A 15,644-nucleotide genomic window follows, 5' to 3' on the forward strand; every position below is an offset into this window, starting at 1 on the left:
ATATTAATAGAAAAAAAAACATATTATGACAACGAGGGAAGCTGAAGGTAACTGATGGCGCCCCGAAACTCAGAAGTACTACTTGGCAACATACTCGTTTTCCTTGAATTAAACTGATAATTAAAAATAAATCCCATTGGAAATTGATCTTGATCTTGGGTCTGGCTCAAAGGCCAGATATTTGCAATCAGAAAATGGTGTATTAATCGACACTCTGTTAGGTTGGGCAACGGTCAGTATTGGATCGCTATTCCATTCTTATAAATGGATAGATAACTAAGACTCACTCCGCGTTGTAGGTTTTAAATGATTGCACGGAAGATAAATACATTCACGGAAAAGCCACAATGTGAAAGAGTGTGAATAGATCAAACAATCGGCGTGACGAACAATCAGAATTCAGGAGTGTAGAAAGATTATTAAACCCATGTGCTAGGTGTTGCCGTGTGTATTCAGAAAGTTAAACAAATGCTCAACTGTCGTTCGGGTTGTTCCTGTGCCCGGTGTTAGGAGCAGAGTTTATTTCACATGAATGGCCCAACAGGAAAACCGGTACTCCGTTCCCTCGTTTCAAATCCCTAACTATTGATCTATGCCTTCCCAAACCACTTGTAATCGTGGTTGCTACACGATAAAAAGGGGCGTTATGGTTCAGTTTTCCTCTTATTTTCCAAGTATGGTTCTGTACAATTTATAAAGGGGCTCCATTTTATAAAATAATACAAGTCAATATTTGTTCTTTTAACATGGTGCCAATTCCTCCCACCGCAATCTCCCCCCTCCCCCGTTCACGTCTTTCTCTCTGAGCAAGCGGGCCTGCCGCTCGCTCTATGTCGCTGCCACTTTAGATCTCTCTGTCTCTCTTTATGTTTGTCGGTCTGCCTCGGGATTTTTGTTCTCAGTTACAGTTTCTGAGCCACTCCTCTCTCTTGCTGTGTGTGCGTGTATGTGTCTGTCTGTCTGTGTGCCTGTGTATGTGTACCCGCGCGCCTTTAGTTCCCTTCTCTGTCTATACTTGCGTCTCCCTCTCTCTCTCACACACACACACCCTGTTATTTCTCGGTCACTGTATCTCTCTCTCTGTCTCTGCCCCCCCCCCTCTCTCTCTCTTTCTCTCTGTTCTCAGTCAGTATTTCTGCCTCTGGACACCCTGAAGGAATGAACCCACGTGACTAAACGGGGCGGTCGATCAGGAGCTGAAAAAAAAGCCATTTTGTTCGAGGAGCCTGTAGTAACAGCTTCAGCTAAACACTCTTTCTTCGCCCTGCTCCCGGCACCAGAGACGGCGGCCGCCCGATCAGCAGGTAGGGACCGCTTTAAAAAATATCCCACTTCCCCACCGGCCGGGGAGACTGAGCCTACCATCCGGCAGATGTCTTTACTCGAACGAAATTAGTGGTGCGGGATTGCTTGACATCGTATCGCTGTTTCCATTTCAAGATGGCCGCTTGCCTTGAATTCAATTCTACCGATCTGTTACTTTTCATTGTGTTTCTGCCGCTTGTCTCCGTTGTTTCGCTGCCTGTTTTTGCTGTGGTCGCTCGGTCTGACCCTAGACGTCCCCTTCGCCACCCAGTCCGTCCCATCAGTTGGCGGTCGGTGCTATTATTTGTTGGAAATTTGCCGTTGGGTGTCTGTGCCCAGCATAGGCTCCTAGCTGCTCGATCCGTCTCTCTCTCTCTCCCTCGCTCTCTCCCTCAATGCCCCCACTTCAACGTTGGTGAGTTTAGTGAGCCCGAGCCACTCTCTCACCGAACAGCAGTTCGAAATCGCTGTTTTTTCAAAGACAAGTAAAACTGGCCCGGCGCGGCCGCAAAGGTCACATACTTGGCTTCAGTTCACTCTTACTTTGAGCTCCGGTTTGCTTCACGGTCGCTCGGGAGAGCGTTGGGAAGCCCGATCGGCTCGGCTCGGCCAGCCTCGTGCGCAGAGAAAAATCCGACCGTCCTGAGATCGAGCACGATTTAAAACTTCGTCCCAGGTTCCAGCGGCACGATTTTATAGAATCCAGTAGTACAGTGTGTAATGATTGTCACTGCCAGGGTCTAGTCGCAATCTCACTGACCCTGGCGTTTTTACGAACTTATTTCGCCCGAGCCCCTGTCTTGAAATACTTGGTAGCCTGTGTGGTTCGCCTCCCCCTTTCGAGACCCGGCTCGGTGAATTAAATCTCTACCCGGGTCAGGGGGAGTGAATACGGACGAGATGGTTGCATTTATTAGTGTTTTTTAAATGTATGTGCGAACGGGTTGGCAAAACGTTTGCTGAGCACCAAATCCAGAAGTTTATGTCTGTGTCCGGACTCAAGTTCGGGCTGTAGTTCTGGTTAGTTATAACGAAACTATACTTAAACGCGTTAAACTTAGTGCACGTGCCGTGTGTTTTGAACTGGAGGTGGATATATTCTCTTTGATGTTAGCAGTTTGGATAACTTTGCATTCCCGAGCGTGTTTTAAACTCACCGCGATCGTAGTAAAGGATTTCTCTGTGAAAATAGATACTTCAAATTGAGTATGCATTTTGTTCACGATCAGTAACATGAAAGTCTGCATGGAACTCGCGTTTATTTTAGTCCTAGTTTATATGCTGCGAAGTCGGTGCCTGTTTTATCCCACCCAACTCATTGGATATAAAAACTAATATAATTTCGGCGTTTCTTGCATATACAGTATAACTTTTATCCATTTCCCTTATTTGGGTAGCGTCACTCGAGGTCGCAACAACAGTAGGTAATCAAAGTGCTGTGTAAAGTCGTTACGAAAACTGTTCTATGTTTTAGGGACGGGAATATTTGTGCTTGCTGGAGACTGGGGCAGTGTGGATATCATTTGAAGTCGCAATTCTCGAACAAGAGTAGATTTAAAAATTAAACCTGCAAGTGGATTTGTGTGAGGGAGAAAGAGAGAATCAGGGCGTTTCGGTTTGAAATTGAGGGTACAGAGGGGTGTGTTTGTGTCTCGATATTAGAAGCGTGTCGTGTATGTTCTCTGCAAATTACACATTGACCTCCTCGGCGCAACTAAATCGAATCAGGTCAGAAATACAAGAACCGCTCTTTATCATTTAAATATATATGATTAGATTGAGAGGCGCGTCTCAGCCCCAATTTAGGAGTATTACATGCGAACGGGAGGTGGGGAGCGGCTGGGAGGAAAATTCCTGGGCACACGGCCAGTTTGTGGATTTCCTGACGGTGCTGCGGGCCGTTGCTGTGTTGTCCACCGTAAAGCGAAAGTCTCTGCTGTTATTCTCACCCACTCCCCTTCCCCTTTAATTCACCCCAGCACCCTTTCATCGCACGCCCCCCCCCCCCCCAGCTGATCATGGTAACTGAGTTTATGTGTTGAGGAACGGGTTGGCGATTGGAAAGTGTTTGGAGGAAGTTAATAGTTTGCTCCGCGTGTTTAATATAGAGCGGCTCAGGACTCTCCTATAGCTCATTACTCAAAACCATGTGATACAACACTTCCTTAAAAAAACAGCAAACTTTTTGACACAGTCTTCTTTCCGAATCACGTGTACAGCGTATCCGGCTCCCAGTCACTGCAATTTCCCTTGATATACCACCGTAACCAACCGATGTTTTCTGCGGGAGCCATTGAACGTCAATTCCACGGCCAACCCTCCTCGGCAGCCGCACTGAAAGGCCGAAGTAGCCCACGCAACGAATTCGGGAACAGCGCCGGCATTCATTGTCCTCCCTCCCATCGACAATTAAACGCAATAAGCAGAATACCAACACGAAAACAGTTAGATGTCGAGTTGCACAACTTCCAGATGTTAAACGTGTCCACGACTATCTGCCCGTTAAATATACAGCCCCAATATATATCATGTCTGTAACTAAAGTGTCCCCGACAATTAGAAATTCCCCTCCACTAGCCATGTCCGATTGAAGGCGTCCGACGCACACATTGTCCTACACCTCTTAAGGTGGACGGGCTTCCGACAACACTCATTTCTTAACGTGGATCTGTGTCACCTCGGGTTACTCTGAAAGTTGACTAGCATTTTGCTTTTAACTCCACCTTTCATCCTTCCTACCATTAATTACTGCCTCAAGCAACGACAAGGTTGGTGTTCGCGAGGAAATGAGTTAGATTCGATTAGGTTTTACTAATCGGAATGAAATCATACGTCTGCCTGTCAAAAGGAAACTAACTACATTCTGGCACATTCCGCAGTCCGTACAACAGAAATTTATTCTGTTGGTTAGTCATACCACATTAGCAGGCCTCTCACAACCGAGAAACATTTCATGCCTAAACATTCCTAGAATTATATCTCTTATTCATAAGGTACTTTAACCATAACGTACACATTAAAACCGCGATCTTTTCTGCATCTTTATGTAAAAATCTAGTCGTCGTATATATATATATATATCGACAATCAGTAGGCTCATCTCAGTGATAGGTTGGTAACAATTCGAATGATTTTTGGAAAATTGTCCTAAAAGTCACAATGGCAAAGTACGTTTAATTGGCTGCGATTCCCCGTATCCCGCCGGGCTGCTTAGTAATAAGAAGACCATGCTTGAAAACTGGGTTGCCCTCGCTGTGAAAGCAAGTTCACGGATCATAGGAATGGGACCAGGATAGGGATGTGCTGGCGGGGGCGTGGTGGGGGGGGAGGAGATACCCGCATCTCCGCAGAAAATCCTTAGTCTAGATCTGAACTGCTGTGGGAACAATAAGTAGTCTTACAATGTAAAACCTCATGTCCTGTAGACATCTTAAAATTGACAAACACCGAGTTTCTTTACTACTATTTATTTCATAATTCCTTTTGTTACGAAGAGCTGTTTAATATCTCCAATCGTCTGCACTGAATTCCGGGCTGGTATCATTTACGTCACAGGCCCGCATTGTTTACTTGGATGAACCGCAATACACAGATTTGAGTTCTGTTCCTCTACCCCTTATCGATACAACTGTTGGGCATTCGCGCTACAGTAATCAGCAGCATAGGTGACCTTTTAAAGCAAAACGGTTAGGCAATGAACTTCTATAAAATTCATTGAACAATGCGTTTGTATCTAAAATATCTGCGAACGGTGTTTAAGTTCCAGTTCTGCCCTGTAATATTATTGCTACATTCATGGATTTTAATCGTATTATTGTGAAGTCCAAACACTTGGAGATAGACTTAAATTTTTACGACTCCGTAGACGATACATGTGATGGAGGGGTTCTGAAACATTGCGTGATTTTACCTCCTCTCCTCGCTATTACTCAGGTAGATGGGGGAACTGTCGACCAATTTTACAGCGACGAGTTTTATTTCCCCCAGCTGGTGTTTGAGAGTAAAATCTTCCAGTGGCGCTTGGCATCTTTTTGTTAGACCAAGCAATTCGTATTTACAGCCGATTCTTGGCGATGGTGGCGTTCTGCAGGCGGGAAATCTAAACCACCGCGAAAGCAGAGGAAGCGCTCTGGCCTGCATCATTGGTTCAAAATCAAATAGCCAATAATCACTGAGGGGAGGGCGCGAGGTGGTGTGTGGGGTGGTTTGAGAGGAATTAGTAGCAATGGTGGAATCTCGGAGGGTGGCAGGGGGTGGGGCTTTGGTGGGTGTCATATGACCTGTAATTTGTATCTGTCAAAGTGCTGTATATATAATCCGGGGTTCTCCCATTTGATAACTTCATTATCACCGTCTTTAAAGTAAACGAGCAACTTGAAAGATGTTAAACATAGATGACCGAAAAATGTTCTTTATAAAACTGCAAATGTTGACAGTTTTCCTAAAGCGTCACAGTCATGCCGATGACGTCTGTCGCAAATTCTGGAGTATGATTTAAGTCATAATAAAAAGTCATGATTTCCCGGGCGCTATGTCCATTTCTGGATACAGCATTTGGATTTCAGAATCAGGTTTATATTCTGAAATATGACTTTTTCAGAAGTCAGGACTTACATATGTCCTGAAATTTATTGTTTAGCGGCAGCAGTACAGTGCAATAAGTAAAAGCTATAAATGACAATAAGACATATCTATAATATATATGTAACTAAATTAAATAAGCAGTGTAAAAAGAGAGCAGAAATGGAGAGGCAGTGTTCATAAGTTGGTTCATTGTCCATTCAGAAATCGGATGGCAGAGGGGAAGAAGCTGTTCCTGAATCGTTGAGTGTGTGTCTTCAGGCTCCTGTACCTCCTCCCTGATGGCAGAGGGGAAGAAGCTGTTCCTGAATCGCTGAGTGTGTGCCTTCAGGCTCCTGTACCTCCTCCCTGATGGTAGCAATGAGATGAGGGCACGTTCTGGGTGATGGGGGTCCTTAATGATGGATGCTGCCTTTTTGAAGCATCTTCTTATGAAGATGTCCTCGATGATGGGGAGGCTAGAGCCCACGATGGATTTGACCGAATTTTCAACCCTCTGCAGCTTTTTTTTCAGATTCAAAACCAGCTTTATCACTGAACTCTTCGTGGTGTCTGAATGCTAAGTCTGAATTCATTCCTTAGCAGAGTGAAGCGTTCATATTTTTTTAATCATGTCTGCATTACAGAGAAGCAGCATCCACGTCCGGACCACCGGACTCAATAACAGTTACTTCCCCCAAGCAGTAAGGCTGATCAACACCTCCACCCAGTAACCCATTCCTCCACACCCACATTTCCCGTTAGAGTCTCCTATTGTTACTTTATAGACATAGAAGCAATCGATGTATATAAGCTATCTTATGTGTTAATATTTAAGGTTTTTATTGTTGTTCTTTAGTTGATTGTGTTTTTGTGCTGCAATCGGATCCTGAGTAACAATTGTCTCGTTCTCTTTTACACTTGTGTACTAGAAATGATATTAAACAATCTTGAACCTTGATGTGTCCCATCTCCAAACCCGCTACTGGTCAGTGTACCGGTGGAGTGAGACAGTTTTTCTCAGCTGCTCTGAAAGGTAAAGTCGGTCATGGGAAAGGGCCCATCTGCAGATCAAACAGACCCCAACCCTTGCAGTTTGAAACCTGCACGCATAAAGGTAAACACACATTCATACAGACACACAAGTACTCAGTACAAATACACTTCACACACACATACCCATCACATACAGTTATGCCCAGTCAGAAAAGAATGGACTCACGTTTATAGACACACAATTAGTAAATTGGTAACGTTGTTATTTGCACATGTGCCAAGGTACAGTGAAAAACGTGTCCATGCTGATCAATTCATTACAACAGTGCATTGAGGTAAAACAATAACAGAATGCAGTGACGTGAACTACAGACACAGTGCAGTGCAGGCAGACACTGAGGTGCACTGTGATAGAGATGGATTGTGTGGTCGAGTCCATCTTATCGTTTAGGGTTCGTTCAATAGCCTTTTTATTCAATAGTCTCCAAGCATACATGTCCTCATACGCCCATCCATTGCACATTCATGACAACACACACACAATCACTGCAAACTCTCCCATTAGCTCAGGCTCCACATGCACACGTCTCACGCCCAAACACTTAATCACAACACAGGATCCCGATTTCAAAATACCTTACAAAGAAACGTGTACTCAAGCACACGTAGACGCAGGGGGTTCACAGTCAAACGCTGACAGTCCGGTTGCTGGTAATCCTTTAAACTAATTGATATCTTGGCTGAAACATACGCCAATATCTAAAATGGATTTCGCAGAGCTGGGTTTAATTTTCAGGTATGGCTGATGGGTTTCTACACTATCGCTTGTTAACTGTATGTACAGATTTTTTTCCGCGGGGAGAGCGTGGAGTGGGGAAATCTTCAGAAGTGTAACGACGGTCGCTATAGTAACCAGAAGTAGGCTCAGTAGCCGTTGTCCACGTCTCTACATGCACAGGGTTATATTGCTTTACAAAATATACGGGAAGGACTGCGCTCGGGCTAATTCAATGCAAAGACGTTATTATGTCGCGTGGTGAATATTTCACGCGCTGCCGCGACGCGAAGGAGTATTTTCAACACGTTATTAACATGTGTGACCCCCGCGTAATAGGTTGCATCATAAATTGCATGTTAAATGTTCATTGGATCATTTATCTCATTTTGTATGGATCTCTGTGTGTGTGTGTGTGTGTGTGTGTGAGAGAGAGAGAGAGAGAGTGAGTGAGTGTATGTGTGTGTGTGTGTGTGTGTGTGTGTGTGTGTGTGTGTGTGTGTGTGTGTGTGTGTGTGTGTGTGTGTGTGTGTGTGAAAGAGAGAGAATGTGCAAAGGGAACAAGAGATTGACTCGCTATTTGTAATTAATCTGCGTCAGCAGTCTGCTGGAAAACTGTGAGCATGTGCTATACAGGAGGCACAGATCAGACGTGCGGCGGGATTAAGACAATTCCAATAATGCGGACACGAGTGTCGCATTCACAGTTTAACAGATGTTTACTCCACTCGGTAGCTTGGAGGCCCAGCCTAGCGAGCTGGTGATTACCCAAACCCTGTACTAACCTGAGCAAAATTGTGGCTGATCCTTCCTTTGCGATCGGAATGTACAGTCATGCCATCGGGGTCACGATACCGACCTCAAAACCACCAACGTGTCCTGCTGTCTATACAAGTAACCATCCATGTTATGTATGTCCCAGCACATGTATGACCCGCAGCTGACGTTAAAGGCCACGCAGTAATGTTAGTGGAGAAACTGACATTGTTGGATGGGAAAAGCCGTACACAATAAGTTGGGGTAGGTATACCGATAAGAGTTTGGGTCTCCTGAGCTTTTATGTGCATGCATGTTTTATTTCAAGATTCAAGATTGTTTAATGGCATTTTCAGTACACAAGAGTAAGAATAAAATAGTTTATACCCCTCATCTGATGCAGCACAAAAAAATAAGACAAAGAGCACAATACTAAAAACACAGCAAATATGAATACATAAGATAGCTTATATACATAGATTATATGTCCATAAAGTGATGCTAGGCACAGGAGTGTCTGTACATCAGGTGACTCAGACAACAAATGATAAAGGTGGTGGTTGGTGGGTGGGTTAGTGAGTGGAGGTGTTGATCAGATTTACTGCTTGGGGAAATTACCTGTTTCTGAGTCCGGTGGCCCTGTCATGGATGCGACATAGCCTCCTCCCTGATGGGAGTGGGTCAAATAGTTCATCAGCAGAGTGGGTGGGATCCTTCATGATGTTACTGACCTTTTTACGGCACCTTTCTGTATTTGTCCTTGATGACAGGGTGGCTGGTGCCAGTGATGCGTTCCGCAATATATCCGAGTCAAAATAATTTGCGAACCTGTTCCTCGTACTGGTCAAAGACAAAGATCTTTTATTTCATAAAGAGCTGGTAGACTATTTCGTATGGCCCCAGAAGCTATAACTACCAGCGCCCTCCTTTGCCTCCCAATGCAGTTTCATACTCTGTGTGTGTGTGTGTGTGTGTGTGTGTGTGTGTGTGTGTGTGTGTGTGTGTGTGTGTGTGTGTGTGTGTGTGTGTGTGTGTGTGTCTGAGAGAGAGAGGGATGTGTGACCAACGCTCATTCTCAACTACGTACTCGACTGGTGAATATTTATAATTCGTTTTGCCTCACCAGTATTTTGCCACAATCCTTTACCCCCTGTCCCGAAATTGATCGATTAATATGGAATTGACATGGTAATCGAGTAAAAACAAGGGCATTTTAAAACTATAACATGGCCTTAATAAGGGAACATTGTCTCCTCTTACCCGCTGTCTGTAATACAGTGGCGATTCCATGTAAACATGCCGGGCTGCAGTGGAGCAGTCTATAATAACGGCGCCTCTCCGGTGAACTTATATTAGTCGTTGTGTAGAAGGGAAGTGGCAGGGTTCCCATTTATAAACAGTTTGCCTGCAGGAACCATCAGCAACTTTCGATTTAGACTTAAGAAGACGGAAGGCTGGAAGGGGTGGGGGTAGGTGGGAGTTCTTATTTGTCATTTTGCTAACGGAGACCGCGTTATTCTCTGTATCACTCGGTACATCCTCTGCTAAAGGATGCACCCGAAGCTCGGGAATGAATAAGGACAAGCCATGGCTATGCTATAATTTCTGAACGAATAATAATCCACGTACTAAATATTAGAGTAACGACTTCTGTACTTCTCAGCTTTACGTCTATGGTCAGAAATTATTGTGGTCACGTGTTGAAGTTAGACTGCACTCGAGTGTCACGCAGTAATTTCCCTTCTAAGAGTTGATTAGAAGACCAACCTGCACGAGTAGATTGAACAGCAAGTAGTGGAGTCCGAGTTTTGTAGGAGGCGTAAGTGGCTAATCCCTGACTTTCTGCAATGAAGTGTTTGAGAAATATGCTTACGTACAGGAGTGGATAACACACACACACAGCTATTTATACCCTGTTGCTTGGTAACCGCGTCTATATCTGAAGCTACATTTGAGGTAAAGCTGGTATATATAGTGGATGGGAAACACCAGACCAGAGGAAAGGTTTGATCTAAGTCTGGCAATCTGTTTCCCTCCGTGGGATGATCTTTCACAAGCCTAATGTAAAAAACTACATAGAAATAAAGGAAATAAATAGCTTACTTTCCAAGTACAGGTCAAACAAGCCTTGTTATTCACTTTTTAATAAGTACCTTGTAATATTTTTTAAAAGAAGATACACAAAACTTTTTTTTCTATCACTCAGCAATTGGCGTTTCTGTAAGATAGATCCATAGCACCAAAATATCTTGGCAATGGAAAACATGGTTCATTAGATTTCGGACAATGAAATTGGATGCGGTCATCAACCTACCAAACCAGAGGCACAAATTCACCAGCTGTAATACTTAAATGTTTTTCTATTGCAAAATGTAACGCAAATGATTCCCAAATTAACCCAAAAACCCTCCTAAAAATGATGGATGTGAGGTTTGAAGTTTTTGAAAGGGACCGTTCCTTTTTTTTTTGCTGAACTCGAAGGCGAGCAGAGAAGCGCCTTTTGTATTAAACGTGGGCTTTCTGGCATTCTCACTTGCTCTTTGCGTTGTCTCAATGGACTGTAAACTGAGCTTTCAGCAGATTACACGCGTGACATGCTTCTGCTTGAGAAATTATCTCAGAAAACGTGGTGGAAATCACCTGAGACGTTAAGCAGATGCTACCTTTAACCGCCCAGTATTTCCAACATTTTTTGTTTTCATTTAAGAAGGAGCATAATATTCGTTCACGAATACGAGGTTCACGAGAACGAGCCCGGGAATGAAAGGGTTAACGTATGAGATGCGTTCGGTGGCTCTGGACCTGTACTCGCTCGAGTTTAGAAGAATGAGGGGGAAACTCATTGAAATCGATCGAATATTGAAAGCCCTATATAGAGTGGACGTGGAAAAGGTGTTTCCTATAATGGGGAAGTCTAGATCTAGAGAGCACGACCTCAGAATATAAGGATGTCCCTTTAGAACAGAATGAGAAAGAATTTATTTTGTCAGGGGTTGGTGAATCTACGGAATTCATTGCCGTAGACGGCTGCGGAGGCCAAGTCATTATGTATATTTAAGGCGGAGGTTGAAAGGTTCTTGATTAGTTAGGGCGTCAAAAGTTACCCGGATGAAGGCAGGAGAATGGGGTTGAGAGGGATAATAAATCAGCCTTGAGGGAATGGTGGAGCAGACTCAAGGAGCCGAATGGCCCAATTCTGCTCCTTTAGTTGCAGAGTCTTCATTGATGTTGTTGCCTTTTGCATTCTTATATTCAGCACGTTTCATGGAGTATTGGGGATTTATTGTTGATTGAGAAGTTACACGTTTTAAGATGTTAATATTTCAGGTTCTCCTCTCCCCAATCTCGCTTTAGCGCAGGGCAACCGGCGGCATCGCTTTCCCACACAGCGTAAGATTGTTTCGCTTTTAGGGAAGCAAAAAAAAGTTCATTGTAATTAATTTCGTTCATCCTTTTGAGGGACCTCACAGCCAGGCTTTCTAAATCAATCCCCGTTCTCTATTCAACAAAGCTAGGAATTCAGAAATTTCTGTTGTATCGAAATTATCAGTGAAGTCAATGTGAAGTTGACCCGGGAAGATTGTTGCCTTGATGAACCCTTTCAATACTGTTACCAGACTTGTACATGAACTGTATCAACCAGAAATCAATGCGTCACTTAAGCTACTTTCTTATCTCTCTAGAGTCCACTGCATCTAAAATGCACCGAACTACTCGGATCAAAATTACAGAGCTGAATCCTCATCTGATGTGTGCCCTGTGCGGGGGATATTTTATAGACGCCACAACAATCATTGAATGTCTACACTCATGTGAGTTTATTTCAACGTGCGCTTTTATGTAAACCTAAGTAACACCAATTTCTCCTCTAACAGTTGGCTTATCAGCTGTTAAAGCTTCACTTCATTCTTTAAAAAACTTTCTTAATCATACTTACAGCAGTTTAATTCTTTGTAAAGTTATGATTCATATTTTGTTTTGCAATCAGAGTGCATGCTATCTTAAGTAACGCTAATAAGATACTGGAGGAACTCAGGCTCAGGTCCTCAGACTCAACAGAGGCCAAAATGTCGACTGTTTATTCCTATCCATAAATGCTGCTTGACTTGCTGAGTTGCTCTTCTTCTTAAGCCTGTACTGGGGTATTGGCAGTGGCCAGCAACTCAGAGTCTGTGTCCTGGGCTGAAGGTCGATCATCCCTGTGGCTTCCGCTTTCACCATATGACTTCATATGTCTTCTAGGTGAAGTTCCTTCCTCTTCCAGGGATGAGGTCTTTGGAGCTTCTGTTCCTTTTTTAATGGGATGGGGTTGCTAGCCCCATGCCCAACCGCCTCCTTTCACAGCCATGGGACTGTCCATGGCAGAGTTCACTTGCTGAGTTCCTCCAGCATTTTGTATGTACTACTCTGGATTTCCAACATCTGCAGAATCTCTTATGTTTATCAGGCTGGCACATTTAGAATTATTATCTTCCACAGCTAATAGACTCAAATCAACTGGCATATTAAAATATCATGATTTTCACATTTTATTTAAAGAAGTTGCCCCGCGGCCCCCCCCCCCCCCATGGAGAGTGATAATTAACTGAGTGAGGCGTGGCTGCGGAAGTAAAATTACTAGATTTATTTATCTTGCACAGCTAATTGACCAAAGTAGCTCGCATATTAAGACGGAATGATTTCCACATTTAGTTTAAAGAAATCTCCTTCACAGACAGTGATAATTAACTGAATGAAGAGCAGTTGGAAAAGTGTAGTATTACTAGATTTATTTATCTTACACAGCTAATGGACTCAAATCAGCTTGCATATTTTGATAAAGTTAGTAAGTACAAAATTACTGGCTTGCACTGGGAATTATGTTGCAATATACCAGTTTTGTTTTGGTGGAGGTGCCTTGTCTTCCTACACCCGCTTTCTTTAAAATCATTAGATGTCTTTGTTGTCACTACACATATATCAGTGGCCTGCGAATGTTGAAGCAGATGGGAGCTACAGAGTTTTGCACTCCCCCACCCAGTCACCTTAGTAGGAGCGACCCTTGCACCCGTACTGAGAGTTTCAGAAGTGGGATCAGGTGTTTAACGTCGCCCAGTATACCCATAATATTCCTTTATCGTTGATCTTCGGCTGTCGCTCGAAATTTACCCCAGTGGCCACGAATGATGCAGATATCTAAGATGAAACTACAATGTCCACCTAGGTAGGAGAAGAGGATGTAACACAATCTGACGGTTCATGTGACGTGTCGGAACAGCTGGAGCTTTGTTTGGCTTATTGCTGAGGTCGTGGTAATCCTTTCATTATGCTAAAACCCTCGCAAACCTCCCCTTCTCCAACAAGGTAACAACGTTTGTGTGTTTCTATCCATCCAAAGTACGAATTACAGACAAAATGTAAAGCTGTTACTATAAAGTTGTTCCCATCACCAGTTAATCAAAAGACATTGTTAATCGCATGTATTCATTTGAACTATTAAATTTTTACAATATCAAAACTAGATGACATCACACTTGTGTATTTTAAATTTACACTGCATTTGGGATTTTCCAGATTTCAAAATTTCTTGGTATGCACAAGTACAGGTGCAATGAAAAACTTACATTCTGTATGTATGATTATTATACTGACATAAACAGATGAGATTCTGTAGATGCTGGAAATCCAGAGTAACACACCCAAAATGCTGGAGGAACTCGGCAGGTCAGGCAGCATCAATGGAAAGGAATAATTACTCAACATTTCCAGCTGAGGCCCTTCATTCAGCATCCATACTTTATCCCTTTCTATAGAAGCTGCCTGACCTGCCGAGTTCCAACAGCATTTTGTACGTGTTACTTGTAATACTGACAGGAGTAATGCATGTTAAGTATGTGATGATCATGAAATTGTATTCTGAAAGTAGTGTCATTTTGTTGCCAGGTCATTCCGTTGCACTGTTCATTTGAACATTTATTTTGTTATACCTATGTTATTTAAAATATGCCTCTAATCACTCAAGACCATTTTGATTATTGGAAGCAAACTCCCAGTAATCAGTGGGAAATGATATATAGATACAATTAAAGTAACCATGCCACAAGACTACATCATACATGGCAACGTGGATTCCAAAGAGTTTTATCACTGAATAGAGTAGTTCAAGAAGGAAGCTTGAGTAACAAAATTATCGCAGAAAGTTACATTATAAGAGAAAGAAATTTAATATTTGAGATGACCTTTGAAATTATTTGGTCTATTTTGGGAAGTTAGTTGGGAGACTTTTCATTGGGTTATTATGTTAGATCCAGTTTGATAAATCAATTTCCATCATTTAATGACATGTGATTCAAAATCAATAGCCTTATTTTTCCAATATATCTAAAGCATACTATTCTCCATTTAATTAAATTTCAATAGATTTGCTGTCGTGTGACAGTATTCCAAATAATTAATATACAGTCAATTTCTCAACTGTGTTATGCGCTTGTGATCAATATCAAATGTCTAGTATTTCCTACATGAAACAGCGGAACCAACACCTTTACTGAAATCAATGAATTTCCCTTTACTCTCTGAACCTTAGAATTAGGTTACAGGCTCGAAGCTTGAGTCAAGTATCTGACCGCATGTCTGTGTAAACAATTTCAATTGCAAATTAAAGTTACAGGTTTGAAATAACTCGCCAAAGCCAAGTTTTCTGCGTAAAAATAATGAAAAATGCTTAAATTACACCACTGCAAACACTTCTATCTGCTCCGTCCTCTAGATAAAGCAACCAGCTCTGAAATCAGATGAATCCCTCCTGACAATCTCTACAGACCGTACTATTTGCAAGCAGGCCCGCTTAATATTTCTTTATAATGCACATGCGACTTTCATTTTTCAAGTTATTTACTTGCTACCAAACTCTGGAAAGTCATGAGGATTTAGTAAGTTTTTTCCCCACAGAGAGGTAGATCATTTTTCTTCCTGTAATCTCTCATTTTTTTCAATTCCCCTCCCCTTAATTTGTTTGCAGACAACGATCAGTCAGAACCATCCAAATGAAATGATTCAGGGTTTTGAAAAGTGAATTATAACGCTCCTTTCACATTGTAAATATTGTATTTTGCCAGCAAAAATGTAAGATGCTCCTCGACTAGCTATCTTGTGTGTCTGGATAAATTCTGTAAATTGCTAGTTTTTTGTTTAAGTTTAATGTTGGCATGAGAGAGCAATAATACTTACAAAGTTTGGTTCTAATTCTATTAAGGGTTTATAATATCTTTCA

The 15,644-nt window shown here is 42.6% G+C and overlaps 1 protein-coding gene across 1 annotated transcript in view; it reads left to right on the top strand.

The window, feature by feature from the left end:
• The first annotated feature begins 1,136 nt into the window (after window positions 1-1,136).
• Window positions 1,137-15,644, top strand: part of LOC140741498 (polycomb complex protein BMI-1-like) — a 41,278-nt gene continuing 26,770 nt past the window's right edge. Inside the window, exons 1-2 of the mRNA XM_073071768.1 lie at window positions 1,137-1,304; window positions 12,076-12,204. Coding sequence (XP_072927869.1) covers window positions 12,093-12,204 — 112 coding nt within the window. The 5' untranslated portion in view covers window positions 1,137-1,304; window positions 12,076-12,092. The remainder of the gene's footprint in view (window positions 1,305-12,075; window positions 12,205-15,644) is intronic.

Source organism: Hemitrygon akajei, chromosome 18, assembly GCF_048418815.1.
Source record: "Hemitrygon akajei chromosome 18, sHemAka1.3, whole genome shotgun sequence".
NCBI lineage: Eukaryota > Metazoa > Chordata > Chondrichthyes > Myliobatiformes > Dasyatidae > Hemitrygon > Hemitrygon akajei.